General features: G+C 41.8%; 1 protein-coding gene across 1 annotated transcript in view; it reads right to left on the reverse strand.

Annotated features, from left to right (window-relative positions):
* Positions 1 to 16,708, reverse strand: part of LOC149049491 (limbic system-associated membrane protein-like) — a 23,593-nt gene extending 6,885 nt beyond the window's left edge. The window contains exons 1-4 of the mRNA XM_089198652.1: positions 16,231 to 16,708; positions 15,346 to 15,675; positions 14,337 to 14,651; positions 13,828 to 14,118 (exon numbers count right to left, since the gene is read on the reverse strand). Coding sequence (XP_089054778.1) covers positions 13,828 to 14,118; positions 14,337 to 14,651; positions 15,346 to 15,675; positions 16,231 to 16,351 — 1,057 coding nt within the window. The 5' untranslated portion in view covers positions 16,352 to 16,708. The remainder of the gene's footprint in view (positions 1 to 13,827; positions 14,119 to 14,336; positions 14,652 to 15,345; positions 15,676 to 16,230) is intronic.
* Between the last annotated feature and the right edge of the window lie 220 nt (positions 16,709 to 16,928).

Raw genomic sequence — 16,928 nt, forward strand, 5'->3', positions numbered from 1 at the left:
GTATACGACCTATCCGATCATGACTTTGTAAAAATTGAACTAACGACTAACCCTTCTAATCACGGTCCTGGAATTTGGAAGTTCAACAGCTCTTTACTCTCAGATGTAGAATTTAAAAACATTATGTCAAAATCGATTAACAACTTTAAGCTTAAAATCCCCGAATTCGCCTCCCTTCGCGAATGGTGGGATGCTCTAAAAATTGAAATCTGCAAAACAAGTATTTCATACTGTATCCGTAAACAGAGAACAGCAAATGCCAAAAGAATCCTAATTACTAAGCAATTAACCCGTGCTAAAAACGCTTTACATTCTAATCGCTTAAATAACCCAGGTGTAATTAGCGATTTGGAAAGCCAATTGTCCTCTCTGATCTCGAAAGAAGCCGAAGGAGCTAAAGTCCGCTCCCGAGCACAATGGTTCGAAGAAGGTGAGAAACCAACACGCTATTTCTTCCGTCTGGAGAAAAAACGAGCTGACATGAATAGTTTTGAATCTTTTTTTGACGAGAACGGTGTTCTCAGAAATTCTCAAAATGATCTTGAAAGAATTTTAACCAATTTTTACAAGAATTTATTCACCCAAGATCCTCTTGATATGCGAATTCAAACTGAAATAATTGACGGCCTCGAATTTTCACTGACTGACTATGAGCGCAATCTATGTGAAGGCCCTTTTTCTAATAAAGAATTACTTACTGCATTGGAAGGCCTTCAGACCGGCAAGTCACCCGGTTCTGATGGTCTCCCAACAGAATTTTACTCGTGTTTTTGGAACGATTTGAGCGAATCTCTCCTTTCTGTTTTGAACGAGGCCTTTCTTGCTGGCTCCCTCGCGGATAGCCAGTACGAGGGCCTCCTACGACTCATCCACAAAAAAGATGATCGACGCCTCGCAAAAAATTGGCGCCCAATTTCCTTGTTAAACACTGACTACAAGTTAGCATCTAAAATCATCACTGAGCGATTGAAAAAAGTCATGAACTCCATCGTGCATTCAGACCAAACGTGCGGCGTGGTCGGCCGCACTATCTTCTCAAATTTGGCCTTACTTCGTGATGCCCTCGACATGATTGACAAAACTAATGAACCGGGTATTCTCATTTCCTTAGATCAAGAAAAAGCTTTTGACCGAGTTGACCACGAATTCATGATGAGAGTATTGCGTAAATTTGGTTTCGGCCCCTCCTTTTGTGGGTGGGTCGAACTATTTTATTCTAAAGCCTTCTCTAGAATCATTGTTAATGGCTCCCTGTCCCCCCCTGTCCACTTAAGAAGAGGGGTGAGACAAGGATGCCCATTATCTCCTCTCCTTTATGTGCTAGTTTCAGAAGTATTATCAACGCAAATCCGTAATTGTAAAGATATTGAAGGTTTCCTGCTCCCCGGAGCAGGGGGCCTTCAATATAAAATATCCCAGTACGCTGACGATGCTACTTGCATCTTAAAATCCGAAAGATCTCTTTCTTCACTTCTCCGAGTCGTATCAAAATTTGAACAAGGATCTGGCGCTAAACTGAACACGTCCAAATCTGAAGCAATGTGGTTAGGAAAATGGCGAACTAGAATTGAATCTCCCTATGGCCTCAAATGGGTCACCAAAATGAGAGTGCTTGGTGTTTATTTCTCAAACGGCCTCGTCAATGTCGACGACGACAATTGGCGGGCCAAATTAGACAAACTAAGTTCGGTTCTAAATCTTTGGAAACAAAGAGACCTGTCTTTTATCGGTAGGACCTTAATTGTAAATACTTTAGGCGCAAGCCGTTTATGGCACGTTGCTAAAGTCATCCCCCCACCACGTTGGGTGCACGATAGCTTTAAGTCGATCATTTGGCCTTTTATCTGGAGAGGAAAAATGGAAAATGTTAGTCGCGATCGCTGTTGTGCGCCCCCATCATCCGGGGGCCTCAACGTCGTTAATTTTAAAGCTAAGTGCGCTAGCCTGCGCCTTTCTGTTTTTTCCAGTTTAAGAGATGACTTTGGCACATCCAAATGGCATTACCTAGCTCGATATTTTTTAGGACATAAGCTAACTATTCTAGATCCCCGTTTTTCTTTTCCCACCAATTCTGCTCCCTCTTCCTTCCTTCCTTCCAATTACTACCGCCTTTGTCTAGATAATTTCCGTACCTTGCATCAGAAAACTGGTGCCTTACCTGATTTACTCACCGGTAAGAATTTATATCTTTTGTTGCTTGACCCCGTCTGCGTTGCACCCCGGTGCTCCGGTTTTTGGGCGTCTGCTATGGACCGCCCCATCAATCGTTGGGCCTGGGTGTGGCGCAAGTCTCGCCTAAAGCTAATTGAAAACAAGAAGAACGATCTAATTTGGCTATTGATCCATAGAATGATCCGCGTAAGATATCTCCTTAAGTCTTGGGGATACATCAATAATGACAAATGCGCGATCTGCGGAAAAACGGAAACTATTGAACACTGCTTCTTGGGATGTCCCAGAGTTGTGAAAGTCTGGGACCACTTCTCCCCCCTTTTCCGTGCTCTACTCGACTCCCCCTTCTCTATCTCCCCTACATCTGTCTACTACCCTTTTTCCCTAGACGAATCTACCACCGCTATATCCTTATCTAACTTTCTCAAGGCAACCATCATATATTGGTGTTGGCTTGCCAGAAATAAAGCTACCTTCGAAGGTTCTCTTTTGAGCTCCAACGCGATTATAGACTTAATTAAGAAAGATGTCCAACTCAGAATTCTTAGTAACGACACTGATACCTTAAGGAATTTTTGGTCTTTTAAAAACGTACTTTGTTCGGTCGACGCTGGTAAGCCCATCTTCTTCCCCTCTCTTGCTCCCCCCTGAACCTTTGTATATAATAAAACTTGTTAAATCTCGCCCATGAGGGGTGCTTACTCCGGGCTACAGGCCCGCGCGCTGTTTGCGCCCCACATGGTCTGAAATATCTCTTTGTAAATAGTAAATAGAAAACTTTTAAATAGAACTTTGTTGCCTCTTACAGGTGGGCGCTTACTCCGGGCTGTTATAGCCCGTGCGCTGTTCGTGCCGCCTGTAAGAGAAAATATCATTAGTTAATTGGGACCTGTAATTACCTAAATAACTCATAATTTAATTCGAATACTTTAATCAATTAGAATTGTAAATAGATATCATTGACGAAATAAAACTGCCTGGTCTCCAGGCTTTTATATTTAAAAAAAAAAAAAAAAGTACTGAAAGCTTCTCGGCCTCTTGGGTAAGGTTAAAAGGCTTATGAAAAGTTTATTTTCCTTGCTTTTGCAGCAATTGGTCAACATGGACAGCCAGGAAAGTGAAAATATCAGCCAGTTTACTACAGATAACTCGACAGCGAATCCAGGAGACGTCGTAGACGCAAGCTTGGTAGAAGGTTCACAGTCCTGGGGCGCAGACGTGGAAATCGAAATCCCTGAGGTACTAAAAAATCTGGAAAATAAGGGTGTGAAGTTTCAGGCCGTGCCTTTTTTGAATGCTCCTAGTCAAAGTAGAATCACGAAGGATCGCTCTATTTATTTTAGCGTTGATACAACCGTCACATCGCAAATAATTCTCGAAGCTTTTGACGCGGCAGAAATCGATATTGACGCTATCTCCGGAATCCAGAGAAAGGCGTCCAATAGATCTTGGATCGTGACTTTTAAGAGCCGTGCAGCTAAAGAAGCCGCTCTTGAAACACCTTTTGTCGTGATTGCCGGTCTCAAAGTGTTCCTGGGCGACTGCGAAAATCGTTTGGTCCTCGTCAAGATCCATGAAGCCCCCGCTGAACTACCCGACACTGCCGTGATTGGCCGACTCAGCCACTACGGTCGTGTCCTTTCATTTCGGCGCGACAAAATTGCACAACATATCGAGAATGGAGTAAGAACGGCTCGAATGGCGCTACATCGAACTATCCCTGCCAACATCAACATAGCTGGTGAACCTATCAAAATATGGTACCCAAATCAGCCAAAAGCTTGCCGGAATTGTGGAGCTACTGACCACATGGCCAAAGACTGCTCTGCAGTCCGTTGTTTTAATTGTGAATGCCCTGGGCATCGAGCTCAAGAATGTAAAGACTCGCCAAGATGTTCCGTTTGTTTAGCGGATAACCATTCCATGCCTCAATGCCCCTTCCTGCTCTTCAGCGCGAACGTCGATAGTGAGCCAACGCCACCTAAAACTGAAAAGGAAAAGGAACAAGAGCGAGCCCAGCGCGCCAAGGAAAGAGAAGAAAGGCAGAAAAAACTACAACAACAGAGAGAACAACAGCGACAACAAGAAGAACAACAGAAATTACTAGAAAAGCAGGAACAGCAAGAACAACAGAAACAACAAGATCAAGAGAAACAACGAGAACAACAACGCGACGAAGGTAGAAGAGAACGACCAAGAGAACGAAGAGACGAGCGAGGGAGGGACGATCGAGAAGAACGAAGAGATGACCGGAGAGACGACAGAAGAGAAAGAGATAGAAGCGATCGAGATTATTATCGCGGCCGCGATGACCGCGATAGATCTTCCCGCCGTGACTACTCTGGCTCCGAAACTGATGATGATGGATGGGAGAGAGTTAGACCTAGGAGAAGGCGGTACAGATATTAATCTTTTATTTATATTCAATGAGTAAGCTTAAAATAATTTCTCTAAATGTGCGAGGACTCGGGTCCTCCAGTAAAAGTCGAAAAATTATTCAAGAATTAAATTATTCAAACTGTGACATAATCCTTTTACAAGAAACACATGTCTCATGCAAAAAACAAGCGGAGGAATTCGAAATACTCTGGCGCGGGAAAATGTCTGTGGTCCTTCGGGACTGGCAGGTCTGCCGGTGTTGCCATCCTCTTTTCTCTAAACTTTCCAGGCAAAATTATCCGTTTTTTGACCGATTCCGAAGGAAGAATATTGAGCTTACTCATTGACTACTATAATTCTAAACTAAATTTAGTAAACATTTACTCTCCCAATACTAATTCGGATCGTAAAAGTTTTTTCTCTTGTCTGCACAATTACTTTCTTCCCCAAGGGGACCTAGTGATCGGGGGAGACTTTAATTGTGTGGACAATGTCCTAGATAAATTAAATTGTTCCGCCATCCTATCGTCTGATCAAAAACTTCTCCGATCCCTTTGTGCTGACTTCTCTCTTACAGACATTTGGCGCAAAAACAACCCGCGCAAAGTAACTTTCACCTGGTCTAATAAAGACCATACCCAGGCATCTAGAATTGACCGCTTTCTCGTCGCTAAAGGCTTAACCCTAGTAACGAAATGTAATATTCTTCCATGCGTATACGACCTATCCGATCATGACTTTGTAAAAATTGAACTAACGACTAACCCTTCTAATCACGGTCCTGGAATTTGGAAGTTCAACAGCTCTTTACTCTCAGATGTAGAATTTAAAAACATTATGTCAAAATCGATTAACAACTTTAAGCTTAAAATCCCCGAATTCGCCTCCCTTCGCGAATGGTGGGATGCTCTAAAAATTGAAATCTGCAAAACAAGTATTTCATACTGTATCCGTAAACAGAGAACAGCAAATGCCAAAAGAATCCTAATTACTAAGCAATTAACCCATGCTAAAAACGCTTTACATTCTAATCGCTTAAATAACCCAGGTGTAATTAGCGATTTGGAAAGCCAATTGTCCTCTCTGATCTCGAAAGAAGCCGAAGGAGCTAAAGTCCGCTCCCGGGCACAATGGTTCGAAGAAGGTGAGAAACCAACACGCTATTTCTTCCGTCTGGAGAAAAAACGAGCTGACATGAATAGTTTTGAATCTTTTTTTGACGAGAACGGTGTTCTCAGAAATTCTCAAAATGATCTTGAAAGAATTTTAACCAATTTCTACAAGAATTTATTCACCCAAGATCCTCTTGATATGCGAATTCAAACTGAAATAATTGACGGCCTCGAATTTTCACTGACTGATTATGAGCGCAATCTATGTGAAGGCCCTTTTTCTAATAAAGAATTACTTACTGCATTGGAAGGCCTTCAGACCGGCAAGTCACCCGGTTCTGATGGTCTCCCAACAGAATTTTACTCGTGTTTTTGGAACGATTTGAGCGAATCTCTCCTTTCTGTTTTGAACGAGGCCTTTCTTGCTGGCTCCCTCGCGGATAGCCAGTACGAGGGCCTCCTACGACTCATCCACAAAAAAGATGATCGACGCCTCGCAAAAAATTGGCGCCCAATTTCCTTGTTAAACACTGACTACAAGTTAGCATCTAAAATCATCACTGAACGATTGAAAAAAGTCATGAACTCCATCGTGCATTCAGACCAAACGTGCGGCGTGGTCGGCCGCACTATCTTCTCAAATTTGGCCTTACTTCGTGATGCCCTCGACATGATTGACAAAACTAATGAACCGGGTATTCTCATTTCCTTAGATCAAGAAAAAGCTTTTGACCGAGTTGACCACGAATTCATGATGAGAGTATTGCGTAAATTTGGTTTCGGCCCCTCCTTTTGTGGGTGGGTCGAACTATTTTATTCTAAAGCCTTCTCTAGAATCATTGTTAATGGCTCCCTGTCCCCCCCTGTCCACTTAAGAAGAGGGGTGAGACAAGGATGCCCATTATCTCCTCTCCTTTATGTGCTAGTTTCAGAAGTATTATCAACGCAAATCCGTAATTGTAAAGATATTGAAGGTTTCCTGCTCCCCGGAGCAGGGGGCCTTCAATATAAAATATCCCAGTACGCTGACGATGCTACTTGCATCTTAAAATCCGAAAGATCTCTTTCTTCACTTCTCCGAGTCGTATCAAAATTTGAACAAGGATCTGGCGCTAAACTGAACACGTCCAAATCTGAAGCAATGTGGTTAGGAAAATGGCGAACTAGAATTGAATCTCCCTATGGCCTCAAATGGGTCACTAAAATGAGAGTGCTTGGTGTTTACTTCTCAAACGGCCTCGTCAATGTCGACGACGACAATTGGCGGGCCAAATTAGACAAACTAAGTTCGGTTCTAAATCTTTGGAAACAAAGAGACCTGTCTTTTATCGGTAGGACCTTAATTGTAAATACTTTAGGCGCAAGCCGTTTATGGCACGTTGCTAAAGTCATCCCCCCACCACGTTGGGTGCACGATAGCTTTAAGTCGATCATTTGGCCTTTTATCTGGAGAGGAAAAATGGAAAATGTTAGTCGCGATCGCTGTTGTGCGCCCCCATCATCCGGGGGCCTCAACGTCGTTAATTTTAAAGCTAAGTGCGCTAGCCTGCGCCTTTCTGTTTTTTCCAGTTTAAGAGATGACTTTGGCACATCCAAATGGCATTACCTAGCTCGATATTTTTTAGGACATAAGCTAACTATTCTAGATCCCCGTTTTTCTTTTCCCACCAATTCTGCTCCCTCTTCCTTCCTTCCTTCCAATTACTACCGCCTTTGTCTAGATAATTTCCGTACCTTGCATCAGAAAACTGGTGCCTTACCTGATTTACTCACCGGTAAGAATTTATATCTTTTGTTGCTTGACCCCGTCTGCGTTGCACCCCGGTGCTCCGGTTTTTGGGCGTCTGCTATGGACCGCCCCATCAATCGTTGGGCCTGGGTGTGGCGCAAGTCTCGCCTAAAGCTAATTGAAAACAAGAAGAACGATCTAATTTGGCTATTGATCCATAGAATGATCCGCGTAAGATATCTCCTTAAGTCTTGGGGATACATCAATAATGACAAATGCGCGATCTGCGGAAAAACGGAAATTATTGAACACTGCTTCTTGGGATGTCCCAGGGTTGTGAAAGTCTGGGACCACTTCTCCCCCCTTTTCCGTGCTCTACTCGACTCCCCCTTCTCTATCTCCCCTACATCTATCTACTACCCTTTTTCCCTAGACAAATCTACCACCGCTATATCCTTATCTAACTTTCTCAAGGCAACCATCATATATTGGTGTTGGCTTGCCAGAAATAAAGCTACCTTCGAAGGTTCTCTTTTGAGCTCCAACGCGATTATAGACTTAATTAAGAAAGATGTCCAACTCAGAATTCTTAGTAACGACACTGATACCTTAAGGAATTTTTGGTCTTTTAAAAACATACTTTGTTCGGTCGACGCTGGTAAGCCCATCTTCTTCCCCTCTCTTGCTCCCCCCTGAACCTTTGTATATAATAAAACTTGTTAAATCTCGCCCATGAGGGGTGCTTACTCCGGGCTACAGGCCCGCGCGCTGTTTGCGCCCCACATGGTCTGAAATATCTCTTTGTAAATAGTAAATAGAAAACTTTTAAATAGAACTTTGTTACCTCTTACAGGTGGGCGCTTACTCCGGGCTGTTATAACCCGTGCGCTGTTCGTGCCGCCTGTAAGAGAAAATATCATTAGTTAATTGAGACCTGTAATTACCTAAATAACTCATAATTTAATTCGAATACTTTAATCAATTAGAATTGTAAATAGATATCATTGACGAAATAAAACTGCCTGGTCTCCAGGCTTTTATATTAAAAAAAAAAAAAAAAGTACTGAAAGCTTCTCGGCCTCTTGGGTAAGGTTAAAAGGCTTATGAAAAGTTTATTTTCCTTGCTTTTGCAGCAATTGATCAACATGGACAGCCAGGAAAGTGAAAATATCAGCCAGTTTACTACAGATAACTCGACAGCGAATCCAGGAGACGTCGTAGACGCAAGCTTGGTAGAAGATTCACAGTCCTGGGGCGCAGACGTGGAAATCGAAATCCCTGAGGTACTAAAAAATCTGGAAAATAAGGGTGTGAAATTTCAGGCCGTGCCTTTTTTGAATGCTCCTAGTCAAAGTAGAATCACGAAGGATCGCTCTATTTATTTTAGCGTTGATACAACCGTCACATCGCAAATAATTCTCGAAGCTTTTGACGCGGCAGAAATCGATATTGACGCTATCTCCGGAATCCAGAGAAAGGCGTCCAATAGATCTTGGATCGTGACTTTTAAGAGCCGTGCAGCTAAAGAAGCCGCTCTTGAAACACCTTTTGTCGTGATTGCCGGTCTCAAAGTGTTCCTGGGCGACTGCGAAAATCGTTTGGTCCTCGTCAAGATCCATGAAGCCCCCGCTGAACTACCCGACACTGCCGTGATTGGCCGACTCAGCCACTACGGTCGTGTCCTTTCATTTCGGCGCGACAAAATTGCACAACATATCGAGAATGGAGTAAGAACGGCTCGAATGGCGCTACATCGAACTATCCCTGCCAACATCAACATAGCTGGTGAACCTATCAAAATATGGTACCCAAATCAGCCAAAAGCTTGCCGGAATTGTGGAGCTACTGACCACATGGCCAAAGACTGCTCTGCAGTCCGTTGTTTTAATTGTGAATGCCCTGGGCATCGAGCTCAAGAATGTAAAGACTCGCCAAGATGTTCCGTTTGTTTAGCGGACAACCATTCCATGCCTCAATGCCCCTTCCTGCTCTTCAGCGCGAACGTCGATAGTGAGCCAACGCCACCTAAAACTGAAAAGGAAAAGAAACAAGAGCGAGCCCAGCGCGCCAAGGAAAGAGAAGAAAGGCAGAAAAAACTACAACAACAGAGAGAACAACAGCGACAACAAGAAGAACAACAGAAATTACTAGAAAAGCAGGAACAGCAAGAACAACAGAAACAACAAGATCAAGAGAAACAACGAGAACAACAACGCGACGAAGGTAGAAGAGAACGACCAAGAGAACGAAGAGACGAGCGAGAGAGAGACGACAGAAGAGAGAGAGATAGAAGCGATCGAGATTATTATCGCGGCCGCGATGACCGCGATAGATCTTCCCGCCGTGACTACTCTGGCTCCGAAACTGATGATGATGGATGGGAGAGAGTTAAACTTAGGAGAAGGCGGTACAGATATTAATCTTTTATTTATATTCAATGAGTAAGCTTAAAATAACTTCCCTAAATGTGCGAGGACTCGGGTCCTCCAGTAAAAGTCGAAAAATTATTCAAGAATTAAATTATTCAAACTGTGACATAATCCTTTTACAAGAAACACATGTCTCATGCAAAAAGCAAGCGGAGGAATTCGAAATACTCTGGCGCGGGAAAATGTCTGTGGTCCTTCGGGACTGGCAGGTCTGCCGGTGTTGCCATCCTCTTTTCTCTAAACTTTCCAGGCAAAATTATCCGTTTTTTGACCGATTCCGAAGGAAGAATATTGAGCTTACTCATTGACTACTATAATTCTAAACTAAATTTAGTAAACATTTACTCTCCCAATACTATTTCGGATCGTAAAAGTTTTTTCTCTTGTCTGCACAATTACTTTCTCCCCCAAGGGGACCTAGTGATCGGGGGAGACTTTAATTGTGTGGACAATGTCCTAGATAAATTAAATTGTTCCGCCATCCTATCGTCTGATCAAAAACTTCTCCGATCCCTTTGTGCTGACTTCTCACTTACAGACATTTGGCGCAAAAACAACCCGCGCAAAGTAACTTTCACCTGGTCTAATAAAGACCATACCCAGGCATCTAGAATTGACCGCTTTCTCGTCGCTAAAGGCTTAACCCTAGTAACGAAATGTAATATTCTTCCATGCGTATACGACCTATCCGATCATGACTTTGTAAAAATTGAACTAACGACTAACCCTTCTAATCACGGTCCTGGAATTTGGAAGTTCAACAGCTCTTTACTCTCAGATGTAGAACTTAAAAACATTATGTCAAAATCGATTAACAACTTTAAGCTTAAAATCCCCGAATTCGCCTCCCTTCGCGAATGGTGGGATGCTCTAAAAATTGAAATCTGCAAAACAAGTATTTCATACTGTATCCGTAAACAGAGAACAGCAAATGCCAAAAGAATCCTAATTACTAAGCAATTAACCCATGCTAAAAACGCTTTACATTCTAATCGCTTAAATAACCCAGGTGTAATTAGCGATTTGGAAAGCCAATTGTCCTCTCTGATCTCGAAAGAAGCCGAAGGAGCTAAAGTCCGCTCCCGGGCACAATGGTTCGAAGAAGGTGAGAAACCAACACGCTATTTCTTCCGTCTGGAGAAAAAACGAGCTGACATGAATAGTTTTGAATCTTTTTTTGACGAGAACGGTGTTCTCAGAAATTCTCAAAATGATCTTGAAAGAATTTTAACCAATTTCTACAAGAATTTATTCACCCAAGATCCTCTTGATATGCGAATTCAAACTGAAATAATTGACGGCCTCGAATTTTCACTGACTGATTATGAGCGCAATCTATGTGAAGGCCCTTTTTCTAATAAAGAATTACTTACTGCATTGGAAGGCCTTCAGACCGGCAAGTCACCCGGTTCTGATGGTCTCCCAACAGAATTTTACTCGTGTTTTTGGAACGATTTGAGCGAATCTCTCTTTTCTGTTTTGAACGAGGCCTTTCTTGCTGGCTCCCTCGCGGATAGCCAGTACGAGGGCCTCCTACGACTCATCCACAAAAAAGATGATCGACGCCTCGCAAAAAATTGGCGCCCAATTTCCTTGTTAAACACTGACTACAAGTTAGCATCTAAAATCATCACTGAACGATTGAAAAAAGTCATGAACTCCATCGTGCATTCAGACCAAACGTGCGGCGTGGTCGGCCGCACTATCTTCTCAAATTTGGCCTTACTTCGTGATGCCCTCGACATGATTGACAAAACTAATGAACCGGGTATTCTCATTTCCTTAGATCAAGAAAAAGCTTTTGACCGAGTTGACCACGAATTCATGATGAGAGTATTGCGTAAATTTGGTTTCGGCCCCTCCTTTTGTGGGTGGGTCGAACTATTTTATTCTAAAGCCTTCTCTAGAATCATTGTTAATGGCTCCCTGTCCCCCCCTGTCCACTTAAGAAGAGGGGTGAGACAAGGATGCCCATTATCTCCTCTCCTTTATGTGCTAGTTTCAGAAGTATTATCAACGCAAATCCGTAATTGTAAAGATATTGAAGGTTTCCTGCTCCCCGGAGCAGGGGGCCTTCAATATAAAATATCCCAGTACGCTGACGATGCTACTTGCATCTTAAAATCCGAAAGATCTCTTTCTTCACTTCTCCGAGTCGTATCAAAATTTGAACAAGGATCTGGTGCTAAACTGAACACGTCCAAATCTGAAGCAATGTGGTTAGGAAAATGGCGAACTAGAATTGAATCTCCCTATGGCCTCAAATGGGTCACTAAAATGAGAGTGCTTGGTGTTTACTTCTCAAACGGCCTCGTCAATGTCGACGACGACAATTGGCGGGCCAAATTAGACAAACTAAGTTCGGTTCTAAATCTTTGGAAACAAAGAGACCTGTCTTTTATCGGTAGGACCTTAATTGTAAATACTTTAGGCGCAAGCCGTTTATGGCACGTTGCTAAAGTCATCCCCCCACCACGTTGGGTGCACGATAGCTTTAAGTCGATCATTTGGCCTTTTATCTGGAGAGGAAAAATGGAAAATGTTAGTCGCGATCGCTGTTGTGCGCCCCCATCATCCGGGGGCCTCAACGTCGTTAATTTTAAAGCTAAGTGCGCTAGCCTGCGCCTTTCTGTTTTTTCCAGTTTAAGAGATGACTTTGGCACATCCAAATGGCATTACCTAGCTCGATATTTTTTAGGACATAAGCTAACTATTCTAGATCCCCGTTTTTCTTTTCCCACCAATTCTGCTCCCTCTTCCTTCCTTCCTTCCAATTACTACCGCCTTTGTCTAGATAATTTCCGTACCTTGCATCAGAAAACTGGTGCCTTACCTGATTTACTCACCGGTAAGAATTTATATCTTTTGTTGCTTGACCCCGTCTGCGTTGCACCCCGGTGCTCCGGTTTTTGGGCGTCTGCTATGGACCGCCCCATCAATCGTTGGGCCTGGGTGTGGCGCAAGTCTCGCCTAAAGCTAATTGAAAACAAGAAGAACGATCTAATTTGGCTATTGATCCATAGAATGATCCGCGTAAGATATCTCCTTAAGTCTTGGGGATACATCAATAATGACAAATGCGCGATCTGCGGAAAAACGGAAACTATTGAACACTGCTTCTTGGGATGTCCCAGAGTTGTGAAAGTCTGGGACCACTTCTCCCCCCTTTTCCGTGCTCTACTCGACTCCCCCTTCTCTATCTCCCCTACATCTATCTACTACCCTTTTTCCCTAGACAAATCTACCACCGCTATATCCTTATCTAACTTTCTCAAGGCAACCATCATATATTGGTGTTGGCTTGCCAGAAATAAAGCTACATTCGAAGGTTCTCTTTTGAGCTTCAACGCGATTATAGACTTAATTAAGAAAGATGTCCAACTCAGAATTCTTAGTAACGACACTGATACCTTAAGGAATTTTTGGTCTTTTAAAAACGTACTTTGTTCGGTCGACGCTGGTAAGCCCATCTTCTTCCCCTCTCTTGCTCCCCCCTGAACCTTTGTATATAATAAAACTTGTTAAATCTCGCCCATGAGGGGTGCTTACTCCGGGCTACAGGCCCGCGCGCTGTTTGCGCCCCACATGGTCTGAAATATCTCTTTGTAAATAGTAAATAGAAAACTTTTAAATAGAACTTTGTTACCTCTTACAGGTGGGCGCTTACTCCGGGCTGTTATAGCCCGTGCGCTGTTCGTGCCGCCTGTAAGAGAAAATATCATTAGTTAATTGAGACCTGTAATTACCTAAATAACTCATAATTTAATTCGAATACTTTAATCAATTAGAATTGTAAATAGATATCATTGACGAAATAAAACTGCCTGGTCTCCAGGCTTTTATTTAAAAAAAAAAAGTACTGTCTGCAGTTAGTTATATATATATATATATATATATATATATATATATATATATATATATATATATATATATCACGAATCAGGCTTGTCGGAATATGGCGTAGCCTCTTTGTTTTTTCCCTAACTAAATTCATAATATATCTAACCTCTCCTCAATACAGCTACTTCTGACTGACTTCTTCCAATGCTATTATTTGCAATGTAGCGATATTTTCCAAAATCTTCCATCTCTACCCCGCTAATCAACAGCTGGCTCGTTCGGTTGCCTTGAATAACTCTAGCTCTGGTGTTAGATTGTACAGCATGTGAAGAATCGTCCTTTATCCAATGGATGGTTGGCCTCGGAAGACCATTAACAGTGCAGCTGAAAATGGCATCGGAACCGATGGGGACACTTTGGTTCTTTGGGCCCTTAACAATTTCAGGTAATTGGTCATCTGAAAATTAACATTGAAGCTTTTATCTGAATGCATGTGACGCTGTAAGCTGTTTTATTGACGGACGTTCTTTGGGATGTCGGTGCCAGCTTGTTTGGCATCCGAAATAACTGATTCGAAGAAAGCTTAACGTTAAGGAAATTATTTGTAAAAAGAAGTCAGACAAATTGTAGGAACCCGCTGAAATCAATTCACCACTGCGCATGTGCATGTCTCACCTGAACCTTTCGGTGTTAAGAAAGCTGGCAATGACATTTTTTTTCCAACGACGCTTTCTGCCTTACATTGATATTTTCCAAAATCTTCCATCTTCACTCCAACAATTAACAGCAGCTGGCTTTGAATGCTTTTATCGTCCATGGAATCGTTAATGAATTTTACCCTCAGGTTGGATTGTAAGGCAGATGAATCACTGTTCTTGATCCATGATATGATTGGTTTAGGGAAACCTATGGCGGTGCAGTTGAAAGTTACATTGGCCCCTATATCAGCACTTTGGTTCCGAGGAACTCCTATTAACTTAGGCGCAGCACCTGAGAAAAAAGCACATTGCAATAAATATCTCCTGTTGTCACTGAGATAATCTGGTTTTGCATTTTTTTTTTGTACTTACAACACAGGAATATCAGTTGCATCTAGACTTTATCTAGACTTTGCTTACCACCCCTTTATGGTCATATTCTTGTGTTCGGAGAGAACATTTTAAGGCATTGTCTCCCTTACCGGAGTTGGTGCTTCCGTATTTGTTTTCAATTTCTTACTATTAGTTAATTTTTTTCTTATCATAAAGCGTTAGTTTATTTTTGGTGTACAGATTTAGAATCGCATCGTTTGGGTGAGAAACAGTTGCTCATATCAATAAGTAAAATGTGCATGAGAGCAGTGAATGCTCCTGTTTGAATTTTTCGTTTTGCGGTAAACCCACTTTTTGTCACTTATTACAAAAGCAGTTAAGTTATTCGTTTTCTATGTGTAGAATTTCTTTTTTGATTGTCGCTTTTCGTGGCCTGTTAGCCAACCGCCGAAAAAGAGAATTCTGCGGAACTTTCCTTCACCGATAAGCCATACCTACTATGTTTTGTACTTGCTTATCTGCCCACCTAAGAGGACTTTTTAGATTTCAACTATTTCCATCGCAACAAACTCAATGCACGGCACCCATCTTTTCATAACAGAACGTAGTATGTCTACCGTCCAACAGGGGCATGTTATGCCTGGTTTGCTTACCTTGGATCCCTATATTAAATGATTTCCTTGTGCAGTGATTTGGGTAATCATTGCCTGATTGGCAAGTGTAGTAGCCAAATTTGTCAACTGTCAGATTTTTAAGCACTAATGGGCAGCTCTTTTTTTTGACACGGCTTTTTCGATCAGGTTGCTGACACTTTTCTCCAACTTCATTACCCTGTGGATCGTACCACCGGATGTAGTTGACCCATCTATCCAAATGTGATTCATCTTCCGCTCTTGGCTCCGCTTCGCAAGTCAGGTTTATGGAGGCACCAATGGGGAAAATGTTGCTTTCTGGACTTGAAGATATGTCGACCACGGGTTTCTCTGCGAGAGGGATAAGATTAAAACCATTATCTCTATTTATATATACAGCCGTTTTGAAAAACGTTGCATTTCGAGAAGATATATAAAATATAGACAAATTTTCTTTTTCCGTTACAAAGGTGTTGGCGGAATTGAATATGGGGAAAATTTTCAAAAGGAAAGTACAATAGCTGCTGTCAAAATGGAAAAAAGGTATAGTTCTTATTATAGGTAATCTACATACAGCGTGTATCTCCTTTTCAATAAATATATATATATAACTAGCTGCAGACAGTACTGTTTCATATTTATTTAAGAACTGAGTTATGGAAAAAACAAAGGGACTGCGCTTTATCTCGACAAGCTTGTTTCGTGATTAGGTCACTCTCTAGGGGATTTTAATGTATAAAGACGTAAATAGATAGTTTGATAAAATAGATAGATTTCTACATACATACACACATTCATACATGAATAATTACACGATACATAAATATTTAAATACATACAAGAAAAATCTACTCATATTTACATGTTCTTAAAACAGGAAGTTCAAAAGTAATTATAATTACTTACCTTGTATATTGGGACTGCATTTTTCACCTCTGACGAATGGACGATTCCATAAAGCGCCGGTAAGAGTTAACAGTACTAAACACGTCGACGCTTCTCGAAGCGAAAAGTTATCCATTATCATGAAACGCTGACAATTTGGTAGTTTGATGTTTCAAGTGACCTGCAGGCTGGACTATTTTAAGTAAGTATCACCTAAATTCATACGCTCCAGTAGTTAAGAAGAAGAAGAAATAAAGAATAATATAAGTTAACAATTTTGCTTTTTTCACACAAAACTATGGCCCAAAGGTAATATCGGAACGTCTTCCCCCCAAAAAAATCATTTCCTTGTGTTATTTTATCTCAAAACAAGATCCGCGTCTTTTCATAACCTCACAGATCATTTGCAGGGACCTTCAATTCGCGGCTGCACCCTTGTAAAATCGTCAACAGTGACAAACAAGATCCAAGCTGCAAACTTGAGTCCAATTCGACTAATCTTGAAGGTGATACATCGTAACATGCATCGTGCACAAAAGTTAATTGTCCATGTTGATAATGACCTTCCGCACTAAGTGAAAAAGAAATTTCAACAGAACTTATCATAAGAATACGGAATTATTCGGCTTGTGAGGAACTTTGTGCCAGGCGGATTGACTCGGGTGAATCTGCTTTTAGGGTAGAAAGACCGCTATAAACTTGAATAAGGTAGATGACCT

Source organism: Pocillopora damicornis, chromosome 2 (genome assembly GCF_964200805.1).
Source record: "Pocillopora damicornis chromosome 2, jaPocDami1.2, whole genome shotgun sequence".
Taxonomy (NCBI): Eukaryota; Metazoa; Cnidaria; class Anthozoa; order Scleractinia; family Pocilloporidae; genus Pocillopora; species Pocillopora damicornis.